Source organism: Kwoniella dejecticola, chromosome 1 (assembly GCF_000512565.2).
Source record: "Kwoniella dejecticola CBS 10117 chromosome 1, complete sequence".
Taxonomy (NCBI): Eukaryota; Fungi; Basidiomycota; class Tremellomycetes; order Tremellales; family Cryptococcaceae; genus Kwoniella; species Kwoniella dejecticola.
In genome coordinates, this window is record NC_089301.1 from 1,359,733 (window position 1) to 1,377,021 (window position 17,289).

Consider the following 17,289-nt stretch of genomic DNA (forward strand, 5'->3'; position numbering starts at 1 on the left):
TGAATAGAAGTACTACATATGCGTCTTCTGATATTATGCCATCTTACCATACCATATCTTATTATCATGCGCAATGCAGATCAATGGACATTCATTCATCCATCTCAGCTCAGAGCACAATCAAGCCTGAACAGTTTTGCCGATCGTGTACAAGTACATGCTGCATTTCTGTTGTGAATGATATGGGTCCGCGACTGCTCTACTCTTCTCCCTTGATATTGAAGAATATCTTCCACCATGGTCTTTGGATACCCTTCTCTGCGTTTCGAACACCATTCCTGAACCGGGTGTAATAATGCGGATCATTCGGCGGGGAGAGGGTGTGACCTGTCAGCGGGTACTATGGGGGAGTTAGCGTTTGAATCATCGCTCACATCGCTCCATACACAGAATCGCACAGCGGGACACGAATGGGTTCATGATTCGAACCGCAGATTGAAGACAAACACGAAGACAAAGATGAGACGAGACCGAAGGTGGTTGAAGGTTGTGGTATGTACAAAGCCCTCGGGTGAAGGGGAATAGGATCAGTCTTAGAAGAGCCAAACTCACAGCATTCATAGCATTACCATTCCTTATCCTGACTAAACTATCTCTCATCTGACTGATCCTTCTTTGATGTCCTGCGATCCGTAGAGCTTCCATCGAATTTGGGGTTGAGGTTGAGCTTGAACTGGCGCTTGACCCATTCGATGTCGCCGATCCCGACGTTGAGCTAGATATTGATGAGCTAGCTAGAGCTTTCTCAGCGATAGATTCTAAGGCATCTGACAGTTGTACTGATTCAGCGGACAGGGGAGAAGCGGGTAGAGATCGGATGAGTGGTCTGAGCGAGGAAGAGGTTATTTTGGCTGCTGAGGTTGTAGCTGAAGCCATGGTATGTTACTCGTGAGCTGTTGGGATCGAAGTGAGTTAGGCTACGGGGTAATCAATCTTTCTCTCAGTCGTCCTTGTGTGCGATCGAGTGATTGAAGTAATGAGATTGAAGTATGCGTGAACTGAGTATAAGAGATAAGAGAAGTGACCACCGAGATGAACATGATTTTTGCCGTTGAGCGAAGAGCGAAGATCTGATCTCCCGGAATTGACGATTGATTTTTACGTTATTTCAACATTCCGCTATCTGCGATCAATCAGTTATTTCATTCCACTTGATCGATCTCGCTCATACTTCCCAACTCGATTCAAGTCTCGCTATTCCCCCAAGCTGCTCCAAACAGGTGCTCAACAACAAACCCATAGGTAGTTCACGCCCAATCTCTTGACACATACTCCCTTCAAACGCTCAACTCGAACATCGTATTTCTGCCTTCTCAACATGCCCATCGCCATCGCCGATCTCGTCCAAAGATCAATAGTCTTAACCTCTGTGGGACTGACTGTGAGTGTATACGGCTTTTTGAGACAAGGGACAGCGAGACACAGACACTCAGTCAGCAACGAACGCTTCCGAACAACTTGATCTGCTCGTTGTACATTGAGAGATCATCTATGTATATAATGCTAATTCAACATCTCATTCTCGCTAGTTGTATGGCGGAGCGCTCATAACGCATGGTATAACGTATAGGACGCTCAAGGCTAAAGGCGTGAGTATTTGTCCAATCTTTCATGTTCCTCGTTAGAGTATGTATGAGCTGATCTCAGTATCTCATGACGATAGTACTTCGGTGGACCAGATGAGGTGGGTATCCGCTTTCTCTAATCGTTATTTCACTATTTTGATGGTCTGTCTTTCCCAGGCATCCAAGTGTCGATGCTGATCTGAGTCTTGGTGCGATGACAGGATCAAAAGCCTATAGATTCGGCTCCGGGATTCTCATCGTCTCCCTCTCAACCATCATAAATCATCCTCCTCCCAGGCAAACAACCCAATACCACCCAAATATAATGACATTTCACGACATGCACTGCTCTTGACATTCAAACCACCTATATCCTGACAACAGCAAGTCGGATGGCGACTGCCAGTCCGGGTCAGCACAAATTGCAAAACGAAGATGCCCTCCCGTCCTCGTTGACTCGAAGATACCTTCAAAGGCATCTCGTCCTCTCAGCTAAGTCAACAATCTTTCAGATCATATCCTTTGACAATGCCTTTCACTCTCCTTTGAAAGCGTTATCTCAATCCGTCAGGGGGTCAATTTACTCAAGTCCAGGTCACAAAGGATACTCATCTACTATTCTTACTTGTTCGCTGTGCAGTCCGCATTTCGACTGTCTAGTATACCTTTACGATACGGCAGCCCAGGGAAGAGGCAATGGAAAAGGTATACTAATCCCGGTATACGTTACACTGCGCTAATCTTTCTCTTTCATTCCTTACGATCCTTCATATTCACATCGATATCCATTGTGTCTCATTCATTGCGACTCACCTACACTAATCCATAGCTCTTCGACTAACCATATTTATTCATTACTCAAACGCAGCAATAACGAGGGAGTCTTGCTCGTCCACGAGGAACAGAGTCAACAATCTGTGGCCTTGGCTACATCAAACGTGACACGGAACCTTTTGCCTGAGCGCAAGAACACACACAGAGAGGGAGAGAGAGCGAAAGTGGTACTGCAGTAAATATCGCGAAGATCAAGGGGAAATCAGCTCTGGGCATCAGGTGATGGTCACTCAAGATGGCTACCATTGTAGACGATTCCAATTCGAATCTATTGTGGTCAGGTAATTCTTGGTGAGTGGGTGGGCTACACTGCTACGCGGTTAGGTGTGAGTGGAACTGATCGAAAGCGATCCGTTCGACGTTCAACAGGAACACAGATCATAGTGGTATGTGTTGAAATCTGCCAAGACATGAAGAAGAGAGCTTCATTACTGACTTGAGGGACGAATAACAGACGATGTATTGACGGGACGATATTTCAACAGTGTGAGTATACTGATCCCGACTTCCTACTAACGATGGCCGCGCAATTGACGTCTTTCCGCTTTCTGGCTTGACCTTCTTTCAGACATTGTGAGTAGCATTGATCCACTTTCACGGTCTTAGGCTACCAGGCGCTGATGAAAATACAGCCATGCCTCTACAATAAGCGTAAGTTGACATATCCTCTGCTTGTGTCTCAACAAGTCACCGCGGCAGAAATCGGACAGCGATACTGCTTCGATGCTTATCGTCGATGTGATGGATAGGGAGAATACTGTATTATAGCATGGACAGGGACCGACATATACGTATACGGTGCGCGGCGTAAGAAGTGCGTGTCAACAATCCACTTTTCTCAAGCTGTTGCTCACTAAAGACAAAAGCTGACTTGATCATTCTTCACAGCCATGTAAGTTGCCAACACCTATAATCACTCCACTGCCATCACTGTTGGAATTTTCCTCGCACCTGTTTCCTACCAGCTCGATAAGATGTTGAGGACATCTTCAATGTTGACGGTATCCGTATCCAATTCCTGATAATATCGTAGGGTCTATACGGCGTCGTCATCGACGGAGGGGATATCCAATACTTCTCGGGATTCTCGCAGGAAGGACAATTCCAAGCTACGTTATTCGCCACCAACGGCCTCGCGGACGGATCACATACATTGAAGATCTCGAATGAGAATCAGCGCAATACAGAGCAATATCCGGATTATGTGTATTTGGATATAGATTCGGTAGCGGTCAACGGGGACTTGTTAGTCCGCCCGTGCTCCATTCCCCTCACCCCCCTTCTCCCTCCACTACCCTGCCGTTGAGATTGTTGGGCACTTGTCTGATGGGTGTCGTGATATTGCAGGATCAATGCTGCTTCATCCGATTCTACATCCTTATCTTCCTCTTCTTCCTCAATGTCGGTGGCATCCTCTACTTCCGTGTCTTCTTCAAATCTGTCCGAATCATCGTGAGTCCTTTAAGGCTTCGGCAAATTTTACAACTTCATGATTCGCTTACTCTGACGCATTTGGCTGATGGTTGCGCAATCCCGCAAAATGATATCGCAGAGATATATCATCCGGTCAATACTCCAATACCGTCTCTTCCGCCACTATTGTCTCAACAGCATCCGAAACACCAAATAGCAGCAGTACATCTCGGATTCCATCTTCCGCTCCACTGCCTACGGACTCAAGCCTTGCGGAAAGTACAGCTACGGCCGGAAGTGGGAATCAATCGAATGATCGGAAGTGAGTATCATCTACTTTGAAAGTCTGACCCCAGTTCATATGTCATATAGTACTGTACTGTACATACCTGACTGACCCACCTGACTGACCCACCTGACTGACCCATACTTGCGTAGAACTATAACTCTGGCAATCTCAATACCAGTCATCGTCATCTCCTCCATCGTCATATTCATCTTCGTCGCTGTATACTTCTGGAAAAGGAGGCAGAAGAAATATGAGAGGCAATACGATAATCACTATAATGGTGAGTCCAAGCCCTCATCTCTGTCATCAAATCTTGGAAATGTGTTGGTGACCTTGTTGACAATGCTGATTTTGTATGTGTATCTTCAACGTCTCCATCGATCAGGCTATATGGACGAACAACAGAGTTCATGGCGGTGATACTGTATATATGTCTTTTTCCGATTGATTGGTCGACTTTACGGGTGTAGGATGACTCGTTTGTAGATATTCGTCTTTGTGTGAAGTACTGCAATTCCATGTCCCTCCTTGTCTGTGTTGTTCGCGGAGAAGTATTGTTGGCATTACCCTTTCTCGACTCAGTTTACAACAAACAAGACAATGATACTGTTAGATCCAGAGACCATTTCTATAATATCTAAACTTCCATCGAGCTGATACCCCTTGGTGACATTTCATGTATGCTATAGCGCTTGAGATGAAGGCTCGTTGCATAGCAGAAATCACCAGCGCCATCACTTCCCCATTACACTTACAGATCGTCCCACGTCGGCAATGGCAATGACAATGGATACAAGCTTGCAGGCTGACTGACCAGAAACAACGCATCCGGCTTGATGTTTTAGAGACATTCATTCGCACAATGCAGAAATAAGCAAGCGACTTGACTAGCAAGCAATTCAACAACACAACCCAAAAAGCAATAACGGAGCGAAACGAAAAAAGAGAGACAAATGGGTATCTAACCGAATATAGAAGTTTATAGCGGATAGTTTAAGGAGATTATAAACACATAGTGGGAAGAAAGGAGACAGATTGTCCTGCTGCGTTCGCGAGCCGAGAAAAGGAAAAGAGATACAGTAATTATAGATGACGATACACCGCTACTACTGCGTAGCAAGAAGACCGGTTACCAAATCTTTATGATCATATCGATCGACTATTGTGCCTCTCCGATATCCTCTTCTTCCGCTTGACTGTATCTGCTGCCATCACTTATTCCGCTCGCCCTTGTTTGTCCGGGAGCAGCCAATCGTTCGCCCGTGGGGGAAGTGACGCCTCGCGGACCAGGTGCAGGGAGAGCATCGATGACGGCCGAAGAGACTGTTCCGTTGTTCAGGTGGACGAAAGATCGCATATCTCCTGGAGCGGGAGCACTGGGCGCAGCTTCGTTAGTGAGATCTTCCGAAGGGTTCTTCTTGCCGAACAACCTCATTCCGCCACTGTTTTGCCTCGTTGCTACTGGTTTTGGGGCAGGCAAGTTCTGAGTTGAGGGAGCGGTACCGAATGTTGGCGTCGATGGAGTTCCGCTGGGAGATACTTTGCCCCGGGCAGCATAGACGGCAAGCATTTGATCGGGTCCGTAAGCCACAGTAGATGAGCCAGCGATAGGAGATGGGGCTGAAGGTGGTAATGGGACGGAAGGAACGTTGTCTAAAGCTTCAACTTCGTTGGTGTCCATTGTTGCTGGGTTAGGTGATCTTTGGCCGGATGCTTGCGAAATCATAGATCGTCTCATCACTACGCATCGCAAGTCAGCTTCTGACCTATAGTGTATATAGTTTTCGAGCCAGACTTACACATGACAGCTTCCATATCTCTCAATTCGTCGACACTGCCTCTGGCACTAGCGGCAGACTTGAAATCATCAACGGACAAAGCAGAAGCAGTCGATTCTCTTCGCTTGTCACCACCGCCCAAGGACATGAAGGATCTTCTACCAGTCCTGTTTCCTTTGCCAACTCGCTTCATATCAGTCTGATCGAAGCCGTGAGGACCTTGCATTTGCGAAGGGGAGATCTGAATTTCATCGTCATCTTCGATAGCTGACCCAGTAGCATAGGCAGCCGATCGTCTATTGGTAGGAGTTGAATTGAGTTCGTGAGCGGATCGAGAAGCGCCGGGGTTCTTGAAGATACCTGAGTGGACATTTGGTCGAATGTCTCCACCGAAAGATAATCTGGATCTTCGGTCCGGTCGAGCGGACTCGGCGAACGAGATTCGAGATTGTCTAACATTTCCGTCTGGCAGGACCAACGAGCTTCTACCGTTGACGTTGTCTGCCGAGTGAGTTCGAAGAGAAGCCAAATCAGGTCGTTGGAAGTGTGAATGGGCACCAGATCCGGCACCAGCCATGTTGTTTTCGACAGCGAAGACTGATGAAGTCGGTCTAGCGGATCCACCATAAGTTGACATGCTTGGTCTTTCACCTCCCATGGACGGTCGCCCACCCATAGATGGTCTTCCGAGGATGGATCTGGGTTTCTCTCCTGGCAGAGCCCCTTTCTCCCATTCGAGGTTGGAGTGAGTGGATAAGGCTTGAGACCATCTCTTTCGCTTCTCGTTCTCCCTGTTTCTCCAGAATTTGACTGCAACAGCGATCAAAACGGCGACGACCAAGAGAGGCACAATGACAGCGGCAGCGATGGCTCCTTTGGAGATCTTGGATTTATCAGAGGAGTTGGTGGATGAGACGTCTTCAAATACTGCATCTTTCGATTGGGTGGCAGCTGCAGCGGCAGTCGAAGTTTTGACCTGCCCGTTAGCGGTTGTGGTGGAGAACATTGCTGATGCCGGATAGCTGACAGTGAATACTGGTCCAGCGGGAGTGTTAGACATCCAATCTTCGACTCCACTAGCTACGATGTTCATTTGCAATTGGGCAGTCTCGGTGTCGTTCCAGTATTTAGGCAGGAGGTTGACAGTCAATTGACCGTCAGAGTAATCCTTGTTTCCCCATTGTCTGATTAAACCGGTCGATCCGTATAAACTGAGAGTGATTTGCTCAGAGTCGATAGCACATGATGAGTCCCACTTGAAGGTGACTGGCTGGGTGGCATCGACTTTATCGGTGGATTTGGGGTAAACGTAAAGATCACCATTGGCGAGGTTACAAGCTGTCATACTCTCGTCAGCTCCCACCGGTCACTGAACGATCGTGACATGTCCTGTGATCTTTCCACTTACCTCGCTTTTGATGCTCTCGAATGGCATGAGAATGACCACCGGCGAGTCCTACTCGTCCGGCAAAAGAGGGTAGGCCCATCGTGTTTTGCTTATTGACTCGTTCAGCGATGTGTATCGAGGCTGTAAGGGGCAAATTGGTATGTGCGGTGTGTACCAAGTAGATGAATGTAAGGGGAAGACAGCATATCAGGTAGTAATCAGCATGATGATCGCGACGTCGTGGATTGACGAAATCGACAAGAAGCGTTTGGAGTGTGGCTGGGAAGTAAGTGGGATTGGAACATGTCAACAGATATGAAACACGAGCTGACTTACCAAATGGACTGGGCGGAACAGGGCTAAGACTGTCCTTCGAAAGGTGTACTTGTCTATATTATGGATTTCCAGAAATCCTTTTCTTTTTGAGTTGAGTCTGTTTAATATGATGTAGATTCTATCCCCTTGTTCTTCTAATACGATAGGCGATAGTCGAAAATGAAAGTGAGGGTAGTTGGGTGAAGGTGTTCAAAGGAATGACTTCTGGTTAAATAGTTGAATGAGGAGCTTGAAAGGAAGAATGACGGGATGTGTTTCGGCTGAGAACGTGTTGGTCTTGCTGATTGACTGATTATTCGACTGGCGAGATGATAAGATGAGAATGTTGTCTTGTGAGGGTTGGGCGATGATGAACTGAGAAGCTGAATGGCTGATGGTGATGGAAGTGAGAAGGGCGAATGCGTATTTGATATGGGCTTTGTCGTAAGTGAAAAGAGCGATCTGAGCGTCAGGCTATGATGCTGTTATTTCCAGTTTCCAATGGGCGGTTCCTTTCTCTGTCCTTCAAGTGAAAGCAGTGCGGGTGCGGTCTTTGACGTCGTAGTCAGGTTTGAGGTTGTTGATCCGTGCACCTTCAATGATTATAACGAATGACTATAGACTGGATAAGTGAGGACTCAGGATGATGATGAAAGAAAACTTGCAACCATCGATGCGACAGATGAAAGGTTGCGAGTAGCATGCATCTCATCGGACAGACAGACAAGTCATTCAGCATAGCATAGAGTGTTCGTTCATTCTGTTGTGATGTTTATCCCATTTGCTTTGGTTTCTTTGGTTTAGCGCATGAAATTGTGAAAAGCACCCTAAAAACCGTGTCTGATTTAACCCGTCTATTGTTGTATTTAATGTTTTACGTACAATCAACACGGGTTGTTTACTTCAACCCACCCCAGTTTCAATTTCCCACTCTTCTTCTCCTTTTATGCCCCGCCACCAACTATCCAGGGAAATTTCAGCCGGAAGGCAGTTGTTTGTGGCGGGTGATATGTTCTGTCCGTCAGTCAACCTGTTGACATCATGTCTACTTTTTTCACGTTGATGTAACATTGCGGATGTACACGGTGGGTCATGCTGTGCTGAGTAGAGCTATAGCTATACAGCAAGTCAGTAATCCTCTACCTGGGAAAATTTCTGACCAACATCCATCTAGCCAGCTTTCCTTGAGAGTTGTGAATGATGTAGCCAGCGATCATAGCAGATCGTGCCTTTCGTACAACCGGGCCTGGAACTGACTTGCCACGTGAGGATGAAACGAGGGTGCAAAAAGCCTAACTTTTCAGAACTGCTCCCGCCCGGATTTTTTAAGAGTGTAAGAGGAATCACGCATGTGGCATATATACCAGTCCTCGTGCAGGATGGATTTTTATGTCCGCTCCTCTCATCCTGTTACCAGCAAGTGAAATTACGGAGATCTGTCTCTTGTATTCAACCGAAATCAGATAAGAGCGAGATGATCCCTTGCGGTAGATCACTTAGCCCAAATATAGTGGTCGATGCCAATAGTAAGAAGCGCAGAATGGTTGTTCCTGTGTATGCTCCCCTCAAAACCATGCTCATCGTCTGACGACTTGATGACAGCTGCTGCTTCCCACAATGAGAGGGTCGATGGACCGGCCTGCAAATATGAGAGCTTCGTTGATTATTACCAGGTCCCCGTTCCCATACGTGAAATTCCCGCCATGCGATGGATCGCATGGCAATTTCACCGACGAGCGCATCATTCAAAGGCAATGTGTACCCGCCGGTACAATGGGTGATCAATTGGATGGATGCTTCAGTCCTTTTCTTCGAATCACTGCGTGGATATGCATGAAAGTCGGCTCTACTTTTGTGCTCCCATTTATGGATCAGATCCACTTGAAAGCGGCAAGGATATCGCATGAATTGATAATAAGAGCGAGAGTATGAATGTGTGAATGCCACAGCCGGAAGACGTCGGTCCGTAAGTCCGTTTGAGCCGTTATCGGTGTTTTCTTCCAGTTGTAAGTTGTAAGGGTAAAACGCGAGCTCCGTCATAGCATCATCATATTTCCCACTCCCACTATCCACCGAACAAGGCAACACATCCCCAAACGTAAACTCCAACTTTTTTCAACTTGACATCCATAACATTCTATTCTTTGCATTTCTACCACAATAACAACAATCACCAAGTACTGCTTAACTACTACCAAAAGTAAATATAACAAGTACATCCTCAATCAAAATGACCAACGCTCTTGACGCCCTCAAAGCGTAAGTCCGAATTCCAATAATCAGATTCCACGCCTTTCCATGTGTCTGTCTTCTCGGCAAAATCATTCTTCCACTTTCCATGTTCCCGACGGCAAAAGTTGAAACGAAGACGAAGAGCTAAATGGACATTCTTGCGTGACACCACAGCACCGGAACCGTCGTCGTATCTGACACTGGAGATTTCGGATCTATCGACGCTTTCAAGCCCCAAGATGCTACTACCAACCCTTCCCTCATGTGAGTTGCGCGTACCACGTCTACAATCAGGATGGTCATCGCTGATTCCGGTTATGTGCTTCTTTCACAGTCTCGCCGCTACCAAGCTCGAGAAATACGCCAAGCTCATCGACCCAGCTGTAGAATACGGTAAGAAGAAGGGAGGGTAAGTTGCTTTTCTCTCTTTTGCCCCCTCTCTTTGGCCTTTTCCCTTCCTCTTCACAGGTATCCGCTGGCGCGACCTTTACCTCTGTCCAATCACTTCATTTCGTTAATTTTTCAGTCTCAATTCTGATTATGATACTTTGCTGCACTTCAGTGACCTCGACACCCAAGCCGAGAACGCTCTTGACCGACTCCTCGTCGAATTCGGTTCAGAGATCCTCAAGATCATTCCCGGTCGAGTCTCCACCGAAGTCGACGCCAAATTCTCCTTCGACACCCGTAAGTCACCATTCCCCTTTCTCCGACAATCCTACATTTTCGCATATCGAACGATTCACTAATTGAGCCGTATATTGGCTTTACCGTACACAGAAGCCACCATCAACAAGGCTCACCAAATCATCGCTCTTTACAAGGAGCAAGGTATCAGCTCTGACCGAGTCCTGATCAAAATTGCCTCCACTTACGAAGGTATCCAAGCCGCTAAGAAGCTCGAGGAAGAAGGTATCCAGTGAGTTCCTGCCTTTCTGTCTGGGTTTCCTCCTCGACTGGTACTGATTCAGGCAATCTTTTAGCTGTAACCTTACCCTTCTTTTCGGTTTCGGTCAAGCCGTCGCCTGTGCCGAAGCTGGTGTCACCCTTATCTCACCTTTCGTTGGCCGAGTAAGTTGTCCATCCATTCAATCCCATCCGATTTATACTATGCTGCTATCGCAGCACAGGCAAACACATCTGCACACTGTCTATCCGTTATGCGTCATGCTATCATACGGACTCGTATAGAGGACAACGCACTGATATCTATTGTCTGGACTCGCAGATCCTCGATTGGTACAAGAAGGCTAACCCCGACACCACCTACAACTCCGAAACCGACCCCGGAGTCAAATCCGTACAAAAGATCTTCAAGTGAGTCTTATCACCATCTCAATCCATTTGTTCTCGTTCTTTTGGGCATCTGCACTGTGCTGACCGGTAAATCCACATTACCAGCTACTACAAGCAACACGGATACAAGACCATCGTCATGGGTGCTTCCTTCCGAAACGTCGGTGAAATCACCGCTCTCGCCGGTTGTGATTACTTGACCATCGCCCCTAAACTCTTGGAAGAATTGGCCAAATCCAAGTGGGTCATAGTCACACTCCCACCAGGATAATGGTAGATTAGGCAAGAGTAGTAGTACTGACATGAAATTCGATTGTGACTTCAGCGATGCGGTCCCCAAGAAACTTGATGCCAAGGACGCCTCTGCCGCCCCTATCGACAAAGTCTCTTACCTCAACGACGAGCTCAAGTTCAAGTGGGCTCTCTTCGAGGACCAAATGGCCTTCGAGAAGCTCCACGAAGGTATCAGAGGGTTCGCCAAGGACGGACAAACTCTCAAGGATCTCCTTAAGGCCAAACTCCAATAAGCCATTCGCACTAGCCCTATTCGCTCAGGCTTGGCTGCAAGTGAAGGTGCGGGTGTGAGTACGGGTGTAGGCATAGTCGGACCATGTAATTAACACAAAAGACTAAAATGCATCCTTTTCGAGTATCTACCAGGGGACCAGTTATATCGTGTACTAACGCTCACAAAGATACTAATTAAACCTTGACGGTTCACACACTCTCACGTTTCTTTCTCGTCGAGGCTCTTTTCCGGCATCGCTTCGTTTCCCTGTGTCCTTCCATGGCTAGATCGTCAAGTAGGTGTTTTCTGTCGATCCGCCTCTTCATCTTGATTATCTCCACAGCCGACAGCTGGTCCACCATACTCACTTTCGGTAACGGTACTTCCCTAGGACTCCACCAAGCTACGACCGTTGTTGCGCACGGTTGGGGCGGGGAGGTCGCCGGAGGTGTGGAGGATCCAGGTGAGACCGTAGATGAAAGCGTAGACGAAGGTGAAGGTGAAGGTGAAGGTGAAGGTGAAGGTGAAGGTGTAGACGAAGGTGAAGGTATAGATGAAGATGGAGACGAAGGTGAGGGTGAAGGTGAAGGTGCGAGTGTGGGCGGTTGAGAAGGAGACTGCGGTGAAAAGTGATGGGTGACGGCGGAACGAGGGCGATGATGGGTGATAAGCAGGTCGAAAGGCGACGGATGGATTGGATTACCTAATCGATTATGTTGGCGGCTTCGATCCATATAGGATGTCGTATCTTTCTGACCCTAAGTGAGTGTGAGTCTCAGTATGAGCGTGGATTGAGATACGAGATACGAGATAGATATTGAGAGTATTAGATAAGATAAGATCGGGAAGGATGGACAAACATACTTGAGTGACGTCTTCTTCGTTCGGCATCTTATCTTCCAAAAGACTGACCAGGACAAGAATGAGAATGACCAATTTCGAAATACAGTTGAAAGGCCCGCAATATACCTTTCTAGATTTGATTGACTACCAAGAATAATAGTTAGCTGATGTCAGCTCGTGATAATGTCATGTCTGACTCTCACTTACGCTAGGTACGTACCGAGTACGAAATGTGTGAACAACTTCGAATGTATTGGTTGGTTTCTGTTATTGACAGTTATTAACAAAGTAAGTTATAGACAGCTCAAAGATTTAATGATTGAGTCGAGTGAGTATGACACAGTAGCGAATGAATGTTGGTCAAGAAGAAGAAGACGAAGAAGAATCGCAAGAAAGAGATAGATGTATATATACATGATGCATTCCGGGTGAGTCAACTTTTGAAGTCTGATTACAACTAAAAGCCATCGAATCATGAATCATGTGGGTTCTTTGGGTCCTTTGACATCGTCGTCGTACATCCGCTTATCCAACTCTCATCACCATCACCATCAAGCGAAACATGATGGTAAGTGAAAAGAATGGTTGTGCCTAATCTCGCGCTGTTGAAAGTTCGAATCTACTACCGCTTCCCAACAAATTCAAATTCTGCGTGTTCAAATTATGACCAAATCCCATACCTAGAACACCTTGTCGCGGATTTCCATTTCCCTTTTCAGTCCCACTCTGCAATATCGTCTTAGGCGTACTATTATCCTTAAAGGAATTATCCTGATCCTTATCCTTTTTCAAGATATAAGTCATATTTTGCAACTCATCTTCGTTTAGCCTTCTGGAATCGATTCGTCCCATTTCACCACCTCCGCCTAATCCGAAAGATTCATACACCGGCTGAGTCTGACCATTATCGGAAGAAGCTTTTCTTATCGATTTATTTCCCTCTTCGTTATCATCTTGATCACCGTCATCTTCCGAGTCATGCTCATTCGAAGAGTGATCTTCGTTTTCTTGTGTCGAGGCAGTAGATTTCCTCTTCTTCCCCTCCTTCGCCTCTTTAGGTGGCTTCTCTTTATTGTGTTTGCCCGGTCCTCGACGTCGGAGTATCGCTTCGTACACGCATGTATCTTCGCCTCGTCGATGACAATGGAAACATTTTGGTTTTTCCCCATTGCATCTTAACGATACCCAACAAATCAGCAAATCAGCTTATGATAGAGGTAAGTCATGAATGTCTAAATGGAAAACTCACTTCAACTTCTTAGCTCGACAATTGTTGCAAGCTATGACGGTCTTGTCAATCGGGGTTTTCAGGCATTGCGTTTCCGTTTTCGTCGATGGTGCAGTTCGAAACGCGGCTTTGTCCTCGTTGCTCGATGCCAGAGGCGGCTCTGCGGTCTTTTGGGGTTCCGCCTCTTTGTCTTTTGAAGCGGTCTTGCGTTTCTTCCTTGATACACCGCTTTCATTGTGCTTCGGCTTCGAAGGTGCATGTTCTTTTTCCTCATCCAGTTCCTGCGCAGTGTTATCTTTTTTGCGCTTTGACTTGAGAGCCAAGTCAGCCTTGTTGATCGAAGTCGAGAATGAGAATTTCGTCCCCTTTGGTGCCGAAGTGAGATTGCCACTCACTGCTTTAGGAGGATTCGGTGTCTTCTTGACCAGACCAGGCGCGGGATAGGAGGCAGTAGACCCTTTGTCGATGCTGTTGCTTTTCTTGACGCGGATCTTGAGAACAGGTGGGAGATTCTCCTCCGCTGCCACAGCATTCGCTTTGATGCGAGAAGACGACTCGTTCGGGGCTGCTTTCGGGGTAACCGCAGCATTTGAGCTCCAGCCTGTAATGATCTGCCTTTGCGGAGCGGGGGCCGACGGGTTGATGGGTGATTTGGACGAGCGAACGGATGTAGGTGCGGATGCTGGAAGGGGAGCGAGATGAGTCACGGGCGAGGACGGGTTGATCGAAGGTGGAGCAGAGGAAGATTGAGCTTGGGGATGAGGGTATTCAATCGGCAAGAAGTTCGATCGTGCTTGTCCTTGTGATTGAGCGGAAGACTGAATGTACGTTGAACCGTCACCTTGCGATGAGGTAGGGCTTCGTTGCCTGTTGTAATACTGGACAGGATCTGGCAGCGGAGCCACAAGATCAGGCTGAATTTGTGTTTGCGACCAGTCCGACAGATGCTTCTCTATCGCCAACGGGTCAAAGACCGGTTGGGACCGATGAGCATATTCCGGCAACAATCTGCTACCTCCCTGTTGTGTATACTGGGTGTAAGGCGTATTGATCCTGGTGTTTGATGATGTGACTGGAGACAATGATGGCATTTCTCTCTGAGGAGGAGGCGGCGGTGGACCACCGAAACCACCCATACCCTGTAGCCACGGAGTTTGAATTGCGCTGAAGGATGCAATGTCGTCCACGGGTCTCGACATGTTGCCGTAGGTGGAAGTAACGTATGGTGAGGCGATGCTCGTGTCGTCTGCAGGTCGCAGCGAGGTTGACTGATCAGGAACGACTTGAGGGGGCGGCGGAGGGGGCATGTTCATCGCTGTGAACCTATTTGGGGTGATGAAGGTAGAATTGAAATGTGGATCAGGAGGATTCAGAACATGTTGAAAGGATTTCGCTATTGTCGGTGAGATCGGTAGAGGATTGGCATTGTGCATATTCGGGTTTGCAGACGACATTGGGGCAGAGGTGGGATATGGGTTGACGGGATTTGTATCTTGAGCCTGTATTGGGAATTCCTGTAGACGATAATCGTACTGCTGAGGTTGTGCTGTCGGTATCGGTGCAGTCATTGATCCATATTCGCTATTCGTGTTCTGAGCGTTGCTCATACCGCTCATCATGGACATCTTGGCTTCTAGCAATTGAGAGAACCTGTCACCCGTCCCGAGATTGATCGCTGGAGCAGCGAAGGCGGCGCTAAGGAATTTGGATCTGTCATCAGTAAGCCGCACAAATACGTCAGAATCTGCCTGACAATATGCGATATAAACTCCATCCTGGCGATAGGTGGCCACTCACTCAAAATCCTTATCCTTCTGATCAAGATATGTTGTTCCGACTGCATTCGAAGTAGATGGACCGGCTGAGGGAGGAATGTCCATGTATGGGAAACCGTATGATATTATTCTATTCGCATCATAAGTTGACGACGAAGCGGCCGATGTAGTCGTGTTGTGTTTCGTTGCTAGTGGTGGATCAGACGTAGAATTTACTGGAAGATTTGCAGACCAGTTCATCCATGCATTCTGCGAGCTGGCAATATATGATGAGCTCGGTGTCGAAGAAGAAGCGGACGCAGGCGTAGAAGTCGTCCAAGCTTGACCTTGTGGATTGGAGTACGACGCCGATGACATCTGCGTCGCGTTTTGGCTTGATGTTGGATACGAATAAGATTCTCGTGGGTTCGAAGATGAGGATGGTGTATTTGACATTGGCAGAGCGGACGAACCGGACGCCGGTCCGCCGATGGGGGGATACACGTTGAAGGACATGGTCTGTGTTGGCACGGTGCTCATTCTTCTGAAGGCGCAGTATTATAGGACTGTATGAGGACAGAGTAGGAGGCGAAAAGGTCGTTGAAAGTGCAAAGGTCTTGATCCTTCTATTGTGCCAGCCAGGTGTATATTATTCAAATTGAGCAATGATGACTGGTATATCAAATTGCGGTACTCGCAGTCGTGAGTGAATGATGTTGATAATGTGTATGTACCTCGTGTTTGATGGATCAATGCGGATCAGATTAAGGAACCTTCCCTACTAATGAATGATGGATTGATAAGCAAAACGAAGCCGTTGGAGTGATGAAGGTCGAGGCCAAGTAACCGAGTGGTAGGTAGTACAGCTTTGCTCGGCGAACGAGAGGTCGTATATCGTATATTGTATACACAGAGCGTCAAGATGATCCAGGAATATGGTACGACTGATGAGAACAATTAGAATAAGCGAAACTCGATACGCCCCACCTGCATTGGGTGTCTGATCTCGCTCGGACGAGGGAAACACGCCGTCAACTTACCGCTTTTAGTGCATTTACACTTCCTTCCTTTGGACCTATCAAATATGCCCAGGAGTGTGAGTATGATGGTATGACTGCGAGATCTATTCGTGTGGTTGACGTCGACTTTGATGAGGAGCTTCAGGAGCTTGAGCAATGATCGTCTGCCCCTGATATCAGAGCTGCACTAATTGCGGCTGATCCGAAGTCTAATTCGATATGATGGTCGTAAAGTATCATCGAAGTACTGCCCATGTGCAGTTATGTCATATTCCTTTGTTGGGGACGAGGCAAGAGATCTTTCCTGTGTTGATTGACAGCAGCGCACAGTCACACTCCCCTTCCTTTAGCAGTAGGTCGAAAGGATGTGACAATATGTGTGTTCTCGCGCAGTCAGAAATTCACTGTATAATTTTGATATGCTTGAAGTTCAATTTGACGTGAAGTTGAAGTCGAGGTTGAAGTTGCGAAGTTGGAAATATCGAATGAAAGCGAATCGGATGCTTTTTTCACAAAGTCGAAAGTCGAAGATGGAGTTGAGTGTCGAATGATGTGAGTGAGGGGTTTTGGTTAATTTAGTGGATTTTAGAGCTCAAGGCGAGAAGTGTGGGACAGGGTTATGCAACTTTTTCCCTTTCCTTGGTGAAGGCAAGGGTTCAGGGTCAAAGGTTGAAGGGTTTCCTAAGGTATTTAACGGGAAGCAAAGGAGCGTATGACCGTATGACTGTATGACTCGTTTTAAGGAACACAATGAGGGAAGAACGGCGTATTAACAAAGTGTAAAAATTCCCGATTACCAATTAAAAATGAAATTCGTATCGATCACAC

At 47.1% G+C, this 17,289-nt stretch overlaps 7 protein-coding genes across 7 annotated transcripts; 3 read left to right on the forward strand and 4 right to left on the reverse strand.

Annotated features, from left to right (window-relative positions):
- Positions 1–199: 199 nt before the first annotated feature.
- Positions 200–876, reverse strand: I303_100515 (uncharacterized protein; the record flags this gene model as incomplete). The annotated part of the gene is made up of 2 exons (XM_018403886.1): positions 200–340; positions 553–876. 2 exons carry the CDS (start codon positions 874–876, stop codon positions 200–202), a joined length of 465 nt encoding a protein of 154 aa, XP_018266540.1.
- A 442-nt stretch (positions 877–1,318) lies between these two features.
- I303_100516 (uncharacterized protein) lies at positions 1,319–1,846 on the forward strand (the record flags this gene model as incomplete). Its single annotated transcript, XM_018403887.1, has 4 exons — positions 1,319–1,381; positions 1,530–1,589; positions 1,664–1,684; positions 1,787–1,846. 4 exons carry the CDS (start codon positions 1,319–1,321, stop codon positions 1,844–1,846), a joined length of 204 nt encoding a protein of 67 aa, XP_018266541.1.
- Positions 1,847–2,634: 788 nt separating this feature from the next.
- On the forward strand, positions 2,635–4,521 carry I303_100517 (uncharacterized protein; the record flags this gene model as incomplete). The annotated part of the gene is made up of 8 exons (XM_018403888.1): positions 2,635–2,690; positions 2,769–2,785; positions 2,854–2,885; positions 3,433–3,644; positions 3,747–3,851; positions 3,952–4,134; positions 4,251–4,381; positions 4,487–4,521. The coding sequence occupies 8 exons, from the start codon at positions 2,635–2,637 to the stop codon at positions 4,519–4,521; spliced, it is 771 nt and encodes a 256-aa protein (XP_018266542.1).
- Positions 4,522–5,260: 739 nt separating this feature from the next.
- Positions 5,261–7,366, reverse strand: I303_100518 (uncharacterized protein; the record flags this gene model as incomplete). The annotated part of the gene is made up of 3 exons (XM_018403889.1): positions 5,261–5,841; positions 5,901–7,217; positions 7,288–7,366. 3 exons carry the CDS (start codon positions 7,364–7,366, stop codon positions 5,261–5,263), a joined length of 1,977 nt encoding a protein of 658 aa, XP_018266543.1.
- A 2,445-nt stretch (positions 7,367–9,811) lies between these two features.
- Positions 9,812–11,636, forward strand: I303_100519 (transaldolase; the record flags this gene model as incomplete). The annotated part of the gene is made up of 9 exons (XM_018403890.1): positions 9,812–9,840; positions 9,988–10,077; positions 10,148–10,222; positions 10,376–10,500; positions 10,594–10,732; positions 10,797–10,884; positions 11,042–11,130; positions 11,215–11,349; positions 11,435–11,636. The coding sequence occupies 9 exons, from the start codon at positions 9,812–9,814 to the stop codon at positions 11,634–11,636; spliced, it is 972 nt and encodes a 323-aa protein (XP_018266544.1).
- Positions 11,637–11,826: 190 nt separating this feature from the next.
- Positions 11,827–12,508, reverse strand: I303_100520 (uncharacterized protein; the record flags this gene model as incomplete). The annotated part of the gene is made up of 2 exons (XM_018403891.1): positions 11,827–12,375; positions 12,482–12,508. 2 exons carry the CDS (start codon positions 12,506–12,508, stop codon positions 11,827–11,829), a joined length of 576 nt encoding a protein of 191 aa, XP_018266545.1.
- A 543-nt stretch (positions 12,509–13,051) lies between these two features.
- I303_100521 (uncharacterized protein) lies at positions 13,052–15,958 on the reverse strand (the record flags this gene model as incomplete). The annotated part of the gene is made up of 3 exons (XM_018403892.1): positions 13,052–13,634; positions 13,710–15,398; positions 15,486–15,958. The coding sequence occupies 3 exons, from the start codon at positions 15,956–15,958 to the stop codon at positions 13,052–13,054; spliced, it is 2,745 nt and encodes a 914-aa protein (XP_018266546.1).
- Positions 15,959–17,289: the final 1,331 nt, after the last annotated feature.